Source organism: Molothrus ater, chromosome 1, assembly GCF_012460135.2.
Source record: "Molothrus ater isolate BHLD 08-10-18 breed brown headed cowbird chromosome 1, BPBGC_Mater_1.1, whole genome shotgun sequence".
NCBI lineage: Eukaryota > Metazoa > Chordata > Aves > Passeriformes > Icteridae > Molothrus > Molothrus ater.
The window spans coordinates 134,993,815-135,010,711 of record NC_050478.2 but is presented as its reverse complement, the minus strand read 5'-3'; the positions used below and the strand labels follow the sequence as shown (position 1 = coordinate 135,010,711).

At 36.3% G+C, this 16,897-nt stretch overlaps 1 protein-coding gene across 1 annotated transcript in view; it reads right to left on the bottom strand.

Moving 5' to 3' along the window:
- Positions 1-16,897, bottom strand: part of CNGB3 (cyclic nucleotide gated channel subunit beta 3) — a 60,169-nt gene that overhangs the window by 30,609 nt on the left and 12,663 nt on the right. Inside the window, exons 4-5 of the mRNA XM_054516246.1 lie at positions 2,595-2,749; positions 939-1,154 (exon numbers count right to left, since the gene is read on the bottom strand). Of these exons, the coding sequence (XP_054372221.1) occupies positions 939-1,154; positions 2,595-2,749 (371 nt within the window). The remainder of the gene's footprint in view (positions 1-938; positions 1,155-2,594; positions 2,750-16,897) is intronic.

The following is a 16,897-nucleotide window of genomic DNA, read 5'->3' as shown; positions in this document are numbered from 1 at the left end:
GCTGTTTTTTAGACACGTTCATTCTGCTGCAGCCTCTGGGAATGCTTCAGCCCAGATCAACCTACCATTTTCCCTTTTGCAACTGGAATGCTGCTAAAGTGATATAGCTTGGAAAGAGGAGTCACACAAGGAATTTTCAAAAAGGAGAGCATATTCAGTGCTCCTGAAGAAACTTATATGATCAAATATAATTATTGCATATAAGATATTGTATCTTGCTCATGTATATTATAACTGACAAAATAATTATTTGGCTGTCATGGACATATTTTATGAAAAATTATTTTGCTAGGATATTTTCTCCTGAGAAGCTGAGAGGCCTCAGAAATGAAATGTAAACAATAATAATCTCCTGCTGTGGAATGCAACTGGCGCATCTTTGATTGGTCTCATGTTGTTGTTTTTAATTAATGGCCAATCACAGTCTAGCTGTCTTGGACTCTCTGGTCAATCACAAGATTTTATTATCATTCTTTTCTATTCATTTTGAGCCTTCTGATGAAATCCTTTCTTCTATTCTTTTAGTATAGTTTTAATATATCATTTTCTTTTAATATAATATATATCATAAAATAATAAATCAGCCTTCTGAAACATGGAGTCAAGATTCTCATCTCTTCCCATGTTTGGGTTGCCTGCAAATTCCACATTTGGCCCTAATGAATGGTACAAATTCCAGATCGAGAAACAGAAGACTTGGGTTCTAATTCTTGTCAGTTTGCATTACACTTTTTTGCATACCATCTTTAAAACTGATGTTACTTTTCCCTGTTTGGAATAAATGTTGTTTAGGACAGGACCTCTGTGTCCTTGGGAGTTGCAAACTGGAATGTGTATCTTATGGTGCCTCACAGGTGTGAGCCTGTGTAAGCCACCATGTAATGCCAGGTCACTTCAATATGACTTTACCCCATTCTATCACACAGCTTTAAATTTACCTGTGTATGAGTCAATGGTATCTGGTAGCTTCATATACTCCATGTATTTTTTCAGTGGAGGTTTTTTGAATTTACAGCACAGCATATCACAGTAATGATCCTCCTCTGGCTTTGCTTCTGCCTCCTCTTTCTTTTCATCTTTTTTTTCATCTTTTTTTTCATCTTTTTTTTCACCTTTTTTTTCATCTTTTGCTGGGGGTGGAGGCTTCTTTGGTGCTAGACACATAGATTACCAAAAACATAGGCATTTTAATAATGGCTCAATTAATTCACCCTGTTTTAACATGAAGATAAGCCTCATTATGTTAAAATATCTTCTAAAAACACTGGGCAGTGACTAAATTCATTATATTAAATACATAGAAAACCACTTGAAGAATAAAATCACTACTGGTATAAACATGTACATCTGCTATCCTGAACTTAGGTTACAGAGTGCAATATCTATATTGCTGAATTTCCCTGGACATTGCTTACAAGTTATACCTTTTATAAAACTGACAATAAAATTGTTAATTCATAATTTAGCATTCATTAACACAACAGAGCATTTCTCTTTACATGACTGTTGCAAAGAATGAATGCAGTGAGGATGGAGATAAGAAAAGAAGCTGTGTCATGGGCTGATCTCTCCCCTCTCCTGAGAGCTGATATGCAAGATGTGGCAGGTGAAACTAGTGGGAAGCCTGTGTTTTTATAGCCTACATTTATAGCCTTTTATAAGTCTACATTTCTAGGCTTATAAAAGTCTTGAAGCACTCCTTTGAACCCAGTTCTTCCATCTTTGAGCTGGATAATCTTGTTTGCATGTGTTTCCTATTAATTCTGGTGGCTTTACCTCTGATTAGGATACGCAGTCTTAGCAGTAAAATGACAAACTGGCTCTATAATAAGTTAGGAAATAAAGGTCATAAGTTCTACAAAGAGAACAAAAGATGTAGATCAGCAAATATACAATTTAGGAAAACAATTCCTTTATCAGTTGATATGGTTAATTATTCTTCAGGGACCATTTTTACAGCTTTTTAAAAACCACATACACAATGAACAGCTACTAAAAAGTTCCAGACCATAAACCCACCACACCCATTTCTTTGTGGAAAGTCAAACTTTCCTTTGAAGAGGAGAAAAATTGATTTATATTTCATATTTTGTCAAAAGTCAATGATTTATTAATATCAGATGAGTTTGCTCTATTTAAAGCATGGACTTAAAGTCTTCAGTGTCTTCAGATTTCTGTCAAGACTAAAATTTTATTTACTTTATTTACACAGAAGATCTCCTATCAAAGTGACTAACATCCACTCATAAGATATATGTTTCTTCATATGTTTCAGATTCATCTTCATGAATAAACATCTCTGGGAGCTATTTCAAAATACAGAAAACGTATTGACATGAATGATTCTAGATACTGCCTCTATAAGCTTTTTCCCCAAATTCTTCAATGATGTCATTCAAAGGGAAGTTGTACTTTAGGATTATGGCTTACTGTAGAGAAATAGGGATAAATTGACTTCATAGGGCACAAAGTGATCCTTTCCTGTGGACAAACATACTATACTTATAAAAAAGTTATCATCGTATTTTCTGTTACTACAAAATTATTTTCAGTTTTAAACTGAGCAAATGCACAGCTATTTCTAGAGCACTTACAAGTTGGAGGACTTGCTTCGGGTGAAGATATCACTGGGTCATTCAGCTTTTCCTTATAGACATTTGCCCTTTCACGCAATTTCTTGACAATCTCTTGAAGCTGGGCATCAGCGTACTCATTTGTTTGGGGGCCCGGACGTGCTGGCTTCTGTGCACTGGTTAAAACAAAAGGGGGAAAAAGGCTTAATGTACTGGAAATCAATGGGAGGAAACAGTGGTAATTCTATTTGTGAACTGAATTCAGGCATTGAGATTGGATCTTTAGTGAGCACAGTGTTCATTCATATCACTTCATTCATGCTAAGTTAAACCTGTAACCTGCTCGTTCCTCCTGGTCATGTCAGCAGCAGTCTGTATTTCAAGCAGAGGTCAGGGTACCCTGTTTAGCCTGCTGCACTAATGGCTTCCCACTGATGCTTTTCACCAAGTTCTACTGTGGCTGTGTAAGGCCTAGAGTTTTCCTGATGTATTCACTAAGTTACACGGCATCCTCTTCACATCTGTGTATAAAAATGTGCTCATTGTGATATGGCAATATCCTAGTGAGGACAGGAAATGCAGGTGGAGGAGGAGGGACTTATGCTTACTTTACACTTTCTAATGTTGGGAAAATTTGTTTCATCTATGATTTTTATGGTTTGTTATAGCTTACATGAGGTAAAAAACAATTGCATCTGTTTTCAGTGGAAACAAAATACTGGTCTTCTTCCTGAGGTCTCTTCTTTTTCTGTTAAGAGTTTGCTCAGGGTCACAGTAACACTAAGCTGATATTGCAGCACTCACAGCATTTGTTCAAACCTGAGAACTATTGATTTTCAAACACTTGCAGACTCATACTCTGCACTGAAAACTAATGTTTTCATTAGATTTTATGCATGCTGGGCAGTCGAATATAACATCCAGGTGAAAGTGATTCTTGATCAACTCTTCAGTGCTTATTCTTACTTGAAATTTCATCCTTGATTATTTGCTACTGTCTGATTTTGCAGACTGGGGTTGTTTTTGAGTGCAACTCAGCTGGCAGCTTGGCCACACATTTGGACTTCCTCCATGTAGAGACCAGAACATGGGATTCTTTTTCTGTATTCTTGACTCAATCCTTCTCAGCTGATGTGATGCATGGATGTCAGAGATGGTTGGAAATGGCTGTGACTGACACAAGGCAGCTTGAGGTCTCCTCCCAGTTGCCACAGGTCACAGTTGCCACCCTGTATGGAAATTCTGAAAGCTATGCCCAATATAGGAGCTACAGCAGGAAATGGTTCTTTCTTTCTTAACAGTTTTTCAACTCTCTCAAGTACCTCAGGGATATGGCTACAGCAAGAGTAGCAGCAGATCAAAAGTGACATATGCTTGAAATGCCCAGATTCTTGAGAAAATCTTCCCAAATGTGAGTAGGGGAAAAGTGGTATGACAGTACCTTGGGTAGGGAAGAAATGAACACTGCTGCAAAAGTGCTCTTTGAATAAACACGATGTCTCCTCAAAACCTAAACCTACTTTGAAATTTCTAACAGAAGGAGCTGTAGCTAAAAAAGGAGAGTGTCAGAGTGGGATGCGTCAAGCTTTTTGAGAAGCAGTTTTCTGGAGACACAACACAAATCACAGTGCCCAAGGAAGTATAATTTAAGCATATAAAAATCCTTCAGCAATAAAACCATTGGATAAAGTGGAGATATGCTCCACTTAGAAGCAGAAGCAAAAGTTTGGAATTATTTGCTTGCCATTTCTCTATCTTAAGCCTTATATATTGTCTATTAAAACTCCTCAGACAGGAGATTAATCAAAACAGTTCTGATACATTTTGTAATCTCATCACAGTTCCTTTTGTGTCACATTGTCCCTTCGCTCAGGCCATCTGTAATGTAATGACATTTCTGGTTTTGAGCTAACATCTCACAATTCATTTTTTGCTTCTATGCAAACAATTTAAAATAGTTCTTAGTCTTTGTTGTTGCTGTGTTTGCTCAGGTTATTACCTATCTTATAGTTAGGTACCCTTACCACAAGTGTCATGACAAAGGCCCCTACTAACTTCTTTCTAGGAATGAGCTACAAATTGCTTGAGATTCTCCTCTTATTTCACAGATTTTCCAACAAAAGTTAAAATCTCCTCTATCATGAATTTGGTACAATGTAGCACAGAGGAACCATGTTTCCATTTGGTACTGATTAGAATCTATGTGACTTAGTCTAAAGTTATTTGCCCTGCAGTTGATGAGAAATTGATTTTCCCTGCCCCACTTCTCATTTGGCTTGCATTACCTCCTACTCCATTATTTTCTTGTAACGAGATGCTTACTTTAAATTTTCTTTGGTTAATACAGATGGAAGAGACTGCATGTTGAACACTGCTAATTTGAGGATGTTTATTGTGTATGTACTTTGTGTGGGGGTGCACTTTAAATTGCCTGGGCAAATGAAGCCCATTTAAACTTCACTAAATTACTTTTAATTAAACTTGACTCCTTCTGTCTCATCTTATCTTTGACCTTTGTGCAGTATGTTACAATAGGCCTAGGTCTGTATACTAACTCTCCATGTAGTCCTTTACAGAGTGGAAATGCTTATTCCCTGTACAAGTAACTTCATGTGGCCTAGGAAATGAAAATCAGGATGGCAACTCATGTACTATGCACACAGTCTTACTATCTCAAACATATTTTGTTCAATGATAGCAATATGTGTAACATGAGAAGTATAATAATAATGTAGTTTTCTGATATTTTTCACTTCTAGATTTTATTTTTGTTACTTGTAGATTTAAACTTGTTTGTTCAGTGATAAAATTGCAGTGCCTTTATTCTCCCCAAGCCACAAGAGAAGATTTAGACACCTATAGCATAGTTAAAGAATATCACCTTGAAATAGGCTATGAAAATACCATATTGAGTATACTAATGTATGCAACAGCTGTTAAGGACTGTGGCTGGAAAGTTTTCTGTATTAAATGTTCAAATAAACAGTGATAAGAAATGCAATAGTTCAGAAGGCTTGCCCTTTTCTAAGTTGCAGTCTGGGGTTTTAATTCCTCTCTGTTTCTGGCCCTGAACACCAAATACCTGAGTTCAATTTCACATTTAATCTACCTGGTGACCCCTGAGAAAATGTATTTCATAAATGTATGCTGCCTGGAAAATATCCATGATACTTTTTGCTGATTTCAGTTATAAACCTATTTTTTTTTGCACCACCAAAGAAACTTTCTGCTAATTACAGGGAAATAGAGTTCTTGGTCCTGCAATAGAGCTTTCAATGCTTTTATTGAGTTCTGATGTTGTGATTTGTGATTGCATTTACAATCTGTGTCTTGAAAAAAAAAAAGTCTTTTCTGAATAAATTAGGGAGAATCTCTGATTCAGATAATCAGTTTTCAGAAGGATATGATAATACACAAAACATGATGGCACAGATGAGAAAGATTTTAGAGAGACAGAAAAATGTATTTGCAAGTAGCATGAAATTTATTGATTCAAAAATACATCCCCAATTTTTGCTGACAATCCCCGTGTGAGTAATGCTATAGAAGCCCTGAGTTCCAAGCCTAAGATCGGTCATCCTAAATTACTAGGAAAACTAGTAATAGAAAAAATCCAACATATTAGTCACTTGCTTGGTACAGCAATAGAGGTATTCCAAAAAGCTAAATTCCCCTATTTTTATTATACTGTCTTTATAGTCCAAAGAAGGCTTCCCTGAGGAGAGGAATGACTGAGATAGGTTTCTGCTCTGAATTGCCTGTGAAGAGAGACTATTTTTCTCCTTTATCTGCACAGGATGCTGACGGGAATTTAGGAGTGAGCTTTAATAGTTCCCTTCATGATTTTGCTACAAAATCTAGTAGTGTACTAATGATGTTTAATAGGACATTGGATTTGGAAGATTAAAAAGTAGGAAGGATTCCTATGCAGGAAAATTTGAGTTATTTAGTCCAAGTAATAGAAATGAGGACAAATCTAATGCTCCATACTACAGACATGTACTTAGAATCAAATTGTAAGAATTTCATTTGTAAATGCTGAGATCATCAGTTGCAGGTGACAAAAGGATAAATGTCCAAGTGTTTAGTCAAAGGGAAGTTGCGTATGAGCCATACATAATCTGGCTATGAAAAACACTGGTGCAAATATAACTGTAGAATGCATATTATATATTGCCAAATAAGTAAATATTAACATTGGAATATAACCCAATGTGAAAATGATTCTGACCAACTATACTCAAAAGGTGCATTCCCATCATCTAAGACACGAGAAAGTCTCTTAGATTGGTCAAGGTTACTGGGAACATGACTTCGAAAAGGACAAAAAACCAGATTGAGACATAATAAGATCACTGTCTACAAGATCAAATTTTGGTGCTGAATCATGGGAAAATAGGTATTTGAGCTGAGAAAAATTATTGTGAGAAGAATAAATGTGAATAGAGGAACAGTGAATTATCATGAGTTAAACGTATGAAGAAAGTTTCCAAGTCTTTAATTACCAGAATCTTAGGCAGCTTTCATTATGAGTGAGGAGCAGTTGAAAGAAGTGTGATAGACTTCAAGATTATATTAGCTAAGATCATGAAGACTGTTGCAGGCTGTGATTCCCAAGAAAACAAAAGAATATATGCAGTCTAACATGAAATCCTTTTCAGCAAAAAATCCTGAAATATATAAAGGTTTAGGAAGTGGATATGTGACTTAACCTGTATATTTACCATCTACTTCTTCTTCCAAATATCTTAACAGCTCAAGTGCTAAGAAAGTAAGTTTCTAAGATACATAGATTATCTTAAAGTCTTGGAACAAGCTGTTCACACATTAGATTCCATGGACTTTCAAAAAAGCTCTTAATTATATTGCAATTTTCCTTAACTGTCTTGAAACAGGTGTCTTCCTCTGACCCATCATGTGTTCCTTTAATCACAGAATCATCAAAGCTGGAAGAGAACTTCAAGATCATGTAGTCCAATGGTCAACCCAGCAGCATCACAGTTATCCCTAAACCAAGTGCCACATCCAGACACTTGCCTGGGCATTTTATTCCAAAGCTTTTCCACTCCTTCACTGATGACTTTTCATTCCTAATATCAAATCTGAACAACTCCTAGCAAGGGAAAGTGTCTGATAAAGACCCATCTTTACTGATACAGAAGATTATGTCCTTTTCTATTTGCTGCATTTTTAAAATACTGGCATTATATTGACTTTTCTTTGCAATAAAACAGAATAAATCAAATTTTTATTTAACTTCATTTTAGGATTGAGTTGTTTTTCACAACACAATTTTATTTTAAACTGATGTTCTGTTCCTTTGTCTTACTATGTATTTTATTATGTGTTTCATTTATTTAAACATAGTGATACCATAATATGTGTGTTGGTTTTGGTTTAATGTATATATAAGCAAGAATGGGCCATAGGCATTTTTGAGCTTCATGCAGAAAACATAGAAGAAAATCTTTCCATTGGAATGCATGATTTTCCCTTAGTTCAGAATCTTTGTACAGAGATCATGCTTGTTTGGGCCCTAAGCAAATGTTCTTGAAAAAAAATGCATAGATCATCCATTTCCCAGACCTTGTGTTGTGTTCATAAAGCAAAATATACATGGAAGCAACAGTGTTCAAGGAAGGCACTATCTTTCAGATTTATCCACTGGTATTGAACTCAGAATAAACTTCTTGATGCAACGCAGACTGAAATCTCATAATCTAGGCTGCAGAGATTCCTGGTTTTTAGCTAAATTTTGTTTCACAGCAGCTTCTCTGACAATCCTCCTAGTTATTTAGTCTCAACAATCTGTGAATCCTCTAATCTTCTTTACAGTACTCTCTAAGGAGAAGTCTGTCTCAATGCTGAACACACGGAACTCTCACTGAGGGACCAGATTGAAATGTGAATAAGATTTTATTTTAATTAAAAATTCTGCAGTAGGAACTACAAAAGAAGTAAAAAGAAAGTAGTAGGGATGTTGAAAGACTCAATTAGCTATGCAAAAAATCACCTTTCCTTAAGGTAACAGGTGATATACTGCTTTTTAATTGCACTATTTATTATGATGTGAGAAATAAGGACAGAATAATTTCTAATACTAATTTCTTTAGAGCAAAGGTATAATAATCTAAAGAAGTAATTCTCATTTATTTCCTTATATGGTGCTGTTGTGTCATTGGGGCTTTCTTATCTGTAAGTAATTAAATCTGACTGGGGCATCTGCCATTTATCAGGAATGTTTAACATTTTAGCATTTAAACACAAACACATATCTTATTTACATAAGTCTTTAATTTATGACTTTGTAAAATAATTTAATCAAAGTACATGTTTGTACAGAGTTCATGAGCACAACACAAACACATCCTATTTTCTATCTTTAAGTTTTTCTTAATATGCAGGGAATTAAAAACTAAAATAAAAATGCCATAAAATTTCCCACTGTGAATGTTTTCAAAGGTAGGAAAAAAGTCTCAAATTTGAAAAACTTAATTTGCAATACATGCTTTCATTTGTCATCTGTCTTCATGGGTCCCTAAAATAATCATACAACCATAAGGCTCTAGAGATGTTTGAGATGTCCTGTCATCACAGCTCAAAGCAGGATGAGGTACACCTGAAATATACTTATCTAACCTTTTCTTAAATATGTCTTGGCTAGTCATGTCTATTCCATAATTTTCCTAAAGAATTTATTTCTGTGCTTCACTAGCTTCATTTTATAATTTCTTTTTCCTCAATGGAAATCTCTTTTGGTACAATTTGTCTTATGCATTTTGAACATGGGGTAAAATTTAAGGGCCCTTCTCTTTTATCTCACTTTTTTTACATATACACATTTTAATATTTTCCTTTTTTAATTTTTTTTTTTCCAAACAAAAAGGACTTGATATAAGGGTAATAATTGTATGATGACTAGAATGTTATTTAATTATATAATTAAGTGTGTGTTCTCAAACTTCCATTGTTGCCCATGCTAATTATATAAAATCACCTTGGTGTGACCATCTTTGTTGCAAATCTAGGGTAAACTGTTGTACAGAAACCTGTGTAGGAGCTGACTACATGTACCTTTCCCAGGATCATACAGAAACTCAGAGAAAAAGAACTTATTCCTCTGAGATGACTTCCAACCACAGCTATTAAAGACCATCCTTTCCCCTTCTGCAAGACCCTGGCACATTCCTTTCCAAATGCAGCAGCAAAGCAGGTGTGCTCCCTGCAGACCCTGCTCATCCCACTTCTCCTGGGTATCATTTACCCAGGGTACTGAATAAACCTGGGCTGCCAGATGTGTCTGACTTCTCATCTGACCCTCATATCTGACCCTGTCACTCTTTCCTCTGTTCCTCTCTTGGGCTGTACAACTAGGGATGTTTTCATCCTGAATTACTAAGATTTGGAAAAAGAGTAAATAACTGGAGATGGGGTGTTTTAATAAAATATGTTGAACAAGATTAAACATAGGCATGAAGACTTATACTTGCCATGAGGTAATAATCAGTTTTCTTTTACTAAATGAAAAGCATTATGTTTTAGATTTATATCACTCTTAGATTTATCAATAAAGGCCTTGATATATTTGCAAATGTTTGGTACAAATGTAATTGAAATAAAAATGTTTTATATTACACATAGTAGTGTATGTATCACAATGCTCATTGCTTTGCTTTTTTCCCTGAAAATGACTCAACATATAATAGCAGAGATAAAATTTTGAATAAATTATAATTTCTCTCTTTACAAAAATATTTCTTACTTTAAAAAATACTAAGTGAATGGAAGATTTACACAAAATACACAGAAATTGCCTTTAACCAAAGAAATCAAATCAGCAGCAAATTATGGCAAATAATACCCTTACTTTGTTACATATTCAAAAAACTCCAATTTATTCCATTGATACAGTTAGCAATAAAGATGTATGAATATTATGAGCATATGATTTGAAACAGTGCAAGGGTAAAAAATCCTGCATTTCAGTCTGCGTAATGGCATTCTTATCCTTTCCTCACTTCATTTATTCTTCAATGAAGAACTTCTAAATTCACTACTTTTTAATTTCAGGCTACCTACTCGATTGCCATGCAGAGTGAGTGAAATTAAATAGCAAGGGTAACTGCATCCTGCAGATTGGATAGAATTTAAAGGCTCTGGGAAATTACATCTCACCAAAGATTACAGCATGTTTAATCCATTTTGGTACAGACAGCACACCATCACCTTTCTATTTAATTTGCAGGTTCTCAATGTAGTAATTTCAGAAACTTAAGTCCAAGAAGTAAAAGGCTCTGAAAAAAAAAAAGCCTAAGCAGGGGGAACATAAGTGCTAAGAAAAGTATTTTATTTTTTAACACATTAATGTATTTTCAGTCAGGCTTAATAAATATATTAGATGCATTCTATCTGTTTACCATTTCAGGTACTGCAATGATTAGCTGAAAACAAATAAGGAAATGTATTAGCCTCTCCATAAAATGTGCTTGGAACTGTGTTTAAACTGGGATTTTTTGTAAGGCCCAGCATTGGCCTTGTTTTACTTCATCTAAATGTGACTGGAGATTATTGCCATGAGTGTCGTTTTGGTACATCCCTGGTGTTCTACAGTAATCAAGGATTTCTGGAGACTCTGCAGAGGGTTGATACTGGGTCTGTTTCACTAATGTGCTGAGACTTTATACTTGTGGTAGGACATAGTTTCTCTAAGGTGCATCTACTGGGTGAATTGATGTGTTGTAACTAGTGGATAGCAAGCACTAATAAGCACAGTAATTTTCTTTTTCAAGGCTATTGAGGTAAATGAAGTGCATTACTCACTAAGAACATGCTACCAGCAGGAGTTCTCTTTATTAACCCGGCTATGCACCATGTAGCAAATTGCCTCTTAATCTTTGTTTTGTTTTCTTTTCTTGCTATTAGGCAAATTAAAGAGGGAAAAAAAAATCTTTATAAAGGACTATTAAGTAATAGGATGTGGCTATGAAAATGGCAAACCACAAGCATAAAGTTCAGTTTGCCTGAACCACCCATGGTCATATGCAAGCTTGCAGTACAGGAATTCCTTTTTTTTTGAAAATGTTGAAAGTTGTGTTTCTGCATTTGAAAAAGCAAAAACAGAGGAGTATGCTTTCTGGGTGGGAATGATATTTTAAAAATAAGTTTAATATTTTATTAAAATGTATTTAATGCATTTTATATTTTATGTTTATATTTTGTTTGTAATCATTATATCTGATATGCCATCTTTCTGAAGGTGGCATATCAGATATAATGTTTTGTTCCTCTCTAAACATAACTGAGAATGGGTAAGATTTTGAGATAAAATCTAAAAGCATAGAAAGTCCCAGTAACCTACTGCAATTTTTTCCTTTCTGTGGTCTTGGCTATTTAGCCTCCAAATATGGATTATTATTATTTTATGCAGGATTTTACATGGCAGGGTTCATGATCATTGACTGGGGTTTCAGTGTACTACCTTAGTATAAATAGTACATTGTAATCTCTTTGGTAATCTGGGAAGATGAAATACTCTTACAAATTCAACAGGGCTTAAAGGCTTTAAAAAGACACAGAGGAGAGAAGAGGTCACAGAAGCTCTTTTTGTCCTTCCATTTCCTCTGATCTCTACTCTCAGGTGCTTTGTTTACCTTCTTCCACACTCTTTGCCAGGACTTGATGCAACTTTGCCTCATACCTTGAAGCTTTGTGCTAGTTTCTTGTTAATAAGGCTCCCCTGTCTTCTATTAGAGTGCCAATGAGGTGCTGAGTGTTCTTCTGCTCCCTTATTTCTTGCTGTGAAGAGACAGGGTAGTCCTAGCCCACCCTTCCAGAGGTTATTATTGCTCAGCAATTAGCTATTAATGAAAATTATCTGTTGCTCTGTTACATTATCAATAAAGATAGAGGGGAGAAAAAAAAATGGCAGACAGAGCCAATTTGTGTGCAATTCTATCCAAACCATTAGGAAACAGATATTAAATGTTTCAGTCACTAGGCTGTAATTCAGTGCTTGGTACATCATTCATTCTTGTGGATTTCTTCTTTCAGACATAGTGTTCAGGTGGCTGAGACCAGTGCTGTGTCTGTCTACTCTTTATTAATGTCCATCACCATGTACTGGAGTATTTTTTAAATGAGGATGTACTGAGGGGGAAAGGAAGATTGTTGGGGTTTTTTTCTTTCTTTTTTTTTTTTTTCTTTTTTTTTTTGTGGACAAAAAATTTCTATCGGAATTTTTAGGAGCAAATGCAGGATTTGACAAAGTTTTCGTTCACTTAGCAAGCAAGCAAAAAAAATTTGCTCTTTTAGAGGAAATTAAAAAATGTGCTGTTCCAAACAGTAAAATTGCCTTCCTTCCCACTTCCTTATTCTATGTATCTGAGCTTGCACAGATGTATTTTAAAAAATTAAATGTCACAGTAACAGCAGATAAGGTGAAAACTTTTCTATTAAATTTTCCATGAAAGTTGATGAGCTCTGGATGCATATGATTTGTGAAAAAAAAAAAAATATCCATGAACCTTATTTCATTATCTATATTACTCAGGCATATGGCCATACTGATTATTTCTTGCAAATCAAGTGACTTTTGATTAAACTTTGACTCTTGAAAGATAATTAGCATAAAAAAATAATCTACACAAATTAATTTCCCTGGGACTCCCAGTGGGACTTCCACCCACAGTCTGTGCCCATGGATCTTTGTTGTCCCCTTCAGGTCAGGCTTTGGTCACTGCCTGGGCAATGTTTAGGTGTGTCTACCTCCAGCTCTGTCTCTGGTCCTGTCTCCCAGACAGACTTTGGACCTGTCATGTAGCCTTGTCTCCAGCCTGGTCTCTGACCGTGTTTTCTCCTGACTGGACTCCCTGGATGGACTCCAAACCTGGTCCACCACTTGGCCTTGTTGATGGAGCCTGTTGCTAGGATCCTGCTGTGCTTGCTGTGTTCAGACACTGTGAGGCTGAACCTTGGTGGTAAGAACATGTTTGTGCTGGGGTTATCTTGGCTCTTATCTCCTCCCAGTGAACTCCTTACAGCAACCTAAAATACATCTGGGCAAAGTCTAAAATTTCAGTTAAGAAAATTCTACTGGTGATTTTGCCAATCTTGATTTCCATAACAATATCATAGTATTGTTTGATATTCAATAGACCTTTAAAGATCATTTAATCCATCCCATCTGCTTTGGACAGGGACATTGTCCAATAGATCAAGTTGCTCAGAGCCATGTCCAACCTGACCTTGAACAACTTCCAACAATGGGACATCCACAACTTCTCTGACAAACCAGTGTTTTACCACTCTCATCACAAAAAATTTCATCCTTATATCTAGTCTAAATCTGCCTTCTTTAATATCATCACCCCCTGTAGAATTGCAAGAAAAATCACAATTCTCATAACCTTTCCTCATAGGAGAGGTGCTCCACCTCTCTGATTATTTTTGTGGCTCTCTCCAGACCAGGTCAATGTCTCTCTTGTGGACTCTTGAGGACTCCAGAGCTGGGTGCAGCACTTCTGGTGGAATCTCAGCAGGCTGGAGTAGACAAGGATGAATCACCTTCCTTGACATGCTGGCCACACTTTTTTTGATGCAGCCTGGGATACAGTTCGCTCTCTGAGTTCTGAGTACACACTGCCATCCCACAGCTGATTTTTCATTCACCAATATATCTCCAAGTCCTTCGCTGCAGGTCTGCTCTCAATCTGTTCATCATGCAGGCTGTACGGGTGGGGTAATTAGTGTGACCCATGTGCAGAACATTGCACTTGGTCTTTTTGATCTCCGTGTGGTTTGTGTAGGCCAGCCTCTCAAGCCTGTCAAGGTGCCTCTGGATGGCATCCATTCCCTCCAGTTTGTAGGCTGCACCACACAGCTTGGTGTTGCCCAAGGGGTAGCACTCGTTACTAATCTGTATTTGAGAAGTATCCAAACATGGATTAAACAGTAACAGAGAAAACTCTTGGACAATTGGACCCTTAGTTGACTATCCTGACTGTCCTAACAGTCCTTGAAATGGCTTAGACTAATAAAACTAGCACTGTTCCAAATAACTTCCAGGTATGGAAATACCTAAAAATTAGCAATGACCAAACTCTTCAGGAGGCATATTTTATTGTTCTAGTTGGCCTCAGTGCTGGACAGTGGTTTGAGCATGTTTCATTTACTACTACATTTGTAGATCACATGTATCTATTTGACTCAAATTCTCAGCTTTTCTAGATGTGATAAAGGTGGTTGATTTCCCTAAAAATATTCTAGTGAGCAAATTTGAACTCATAGACTCAATAAGGCAGTTACCTTGATAAGGAATGGTGCCTTAATAGACTTCCATGAATCTTAAGAAGTAATGAATTAAATTCTCTCAAATGCACATTTTAAAAATCATTCTCCCTTCAGCTCTGACAGTCATACAACAGATCTGTTGTTTGGTTTCATGCCAGTGCAACGACACCAGTGCCATGACTTCCAGACTCTACTGCAGAATTCAGTGAGTAACTGTTTTGGCAGTAGACTTTATCAAATATTTACTGTATTTTTAGAAGCTGTTGTTCAAATTAGACCGACTAGGTATATCTGGATAGACATGTGACACTGAGTCAGAACACCTCTGAGAAAGCAATGTTTAATGTAAATATTTTTAAATTTTCTTTTAACAGACAGATTTTGTTTCTACTAATAAGAAACATACCCTTTTGTTTCATAAGCACATAATTATGTTAACCATGGTTACAAGATTTACCAGTGGAACTGTAAGCATTGAATAACATATTGTATGATGACAAAAAGAAGGAGATTCTTATCTAGGTTGTCATTTTTGACCTACTGATTCACATTGAAGTAAGTTATTTATAACTTCGCCATTCTTTCTAGTCAGAGTTATTTTTAATTGCATCTATTATTTTATAAAGGTATGTGCAGTAGCATTTTGCTTGATTATTTCCAGACATGAAGTCTGGAATAGGGAGGGGGAGGAAGTATGTAGTTAATTTATTATCTCTATAAATTTACTCCATGTCAGGGAAAGATTTTTCTTTGTGTCATTAGGACAATCAAAATAATAGAAGGCAAAAACAAGCAGGAGGATTTTTTACCTGCTTCTGTATTGAGTCTATCAGTTTTTCTCCACTCAAAGTGATCTCAAAAGGCAGAAACTTCATGATGCATAGCAATGGGCCATATGAGAGTAAAGGCTTAGAGCTGACTGACTAGATAACAGCTTTGCATAAAAGGATCTGGGGGTCCTGGTGGACAACAAATTGAGCATGAATCCATACTGTGTTCTAGTAAGTAATGAGGGCTAACTAATCATTCTGATTTACAAAGAACACCAGAGGTGCACAGCAGGAGTATGAGAGGCAAAAGAAGCAAGTCAAAGCAAAGGAAAATTTAATTGCATTTAGTTTTCTTAATAAGGGTGGTCAAAGGGTGGACCAGATTGCCCAGAGAAACCATGGAGCTCCATTCTTGGTGATAGAGATTCACAATTATACTGAAAAAAGTTTTGGGTGCCTTGATCTAACCTGGGAGTTGGGACTAATGTCAAAATATTTTCAGCAAGAGTTTGGACCTCATTCCTTCTGGAGAAGCCTCCCAGCCTGAGCTGTTCTATCAAGACCTTTATTTTCCGTAGTGACACAGAGAGTGTCTTCAAGGGCACACTCAGCAAGTTTGCAGATGACACCAAGCTGGGTGGTGTAATCTGCAGGACTAAAGGAGAGCCAAAAATATGATCAGAAGTCTGGGGCACTTCTCCTATGAGGAAAGGCTGAGAGAGTTGAGGTTTGTCAGCCTGAGGAAGAGAAAGCTTCAGGGAGACCTTATTGGTAGCCTTTTAGTATTTGAAGGGAGCCTGTAAAAAAGATGTGGGCAAACATTTTAGGAGCATTTGTGACATTACAAGATTTAACATTTTTAAACATAGAGAGGGCATATTTAGATTAGAAATTTTTAACAGTGTGACTGGTGGAACACTGGCACCTGTTAGGCAGAGGTGGTGGATGCCCCATCCCTGGAAACATTCAAGACCAGCTGGGATGGGGCTTTGAGCAACCTGATCCACTTATAGCTGTCCCTGCTCATTACACAGGGGTTGGACTTGATGACCTTTAAATGTCCCTACCAACCCAAGGAATTCTATGATTCCATGAATCTATGAATCTCTGCTTCTGAAATTACTATAAACTATTCAAAGCTTATTGTTTTATAGACTTCATATTTGTTTTTATTTTCACAAAACAGTCACCTCAACTTCTTACAAAGGTTGAATGACCCTAGATTCTCCCCTGAAGGAATACTACTGTTTCATTTGTTTGTCTCTT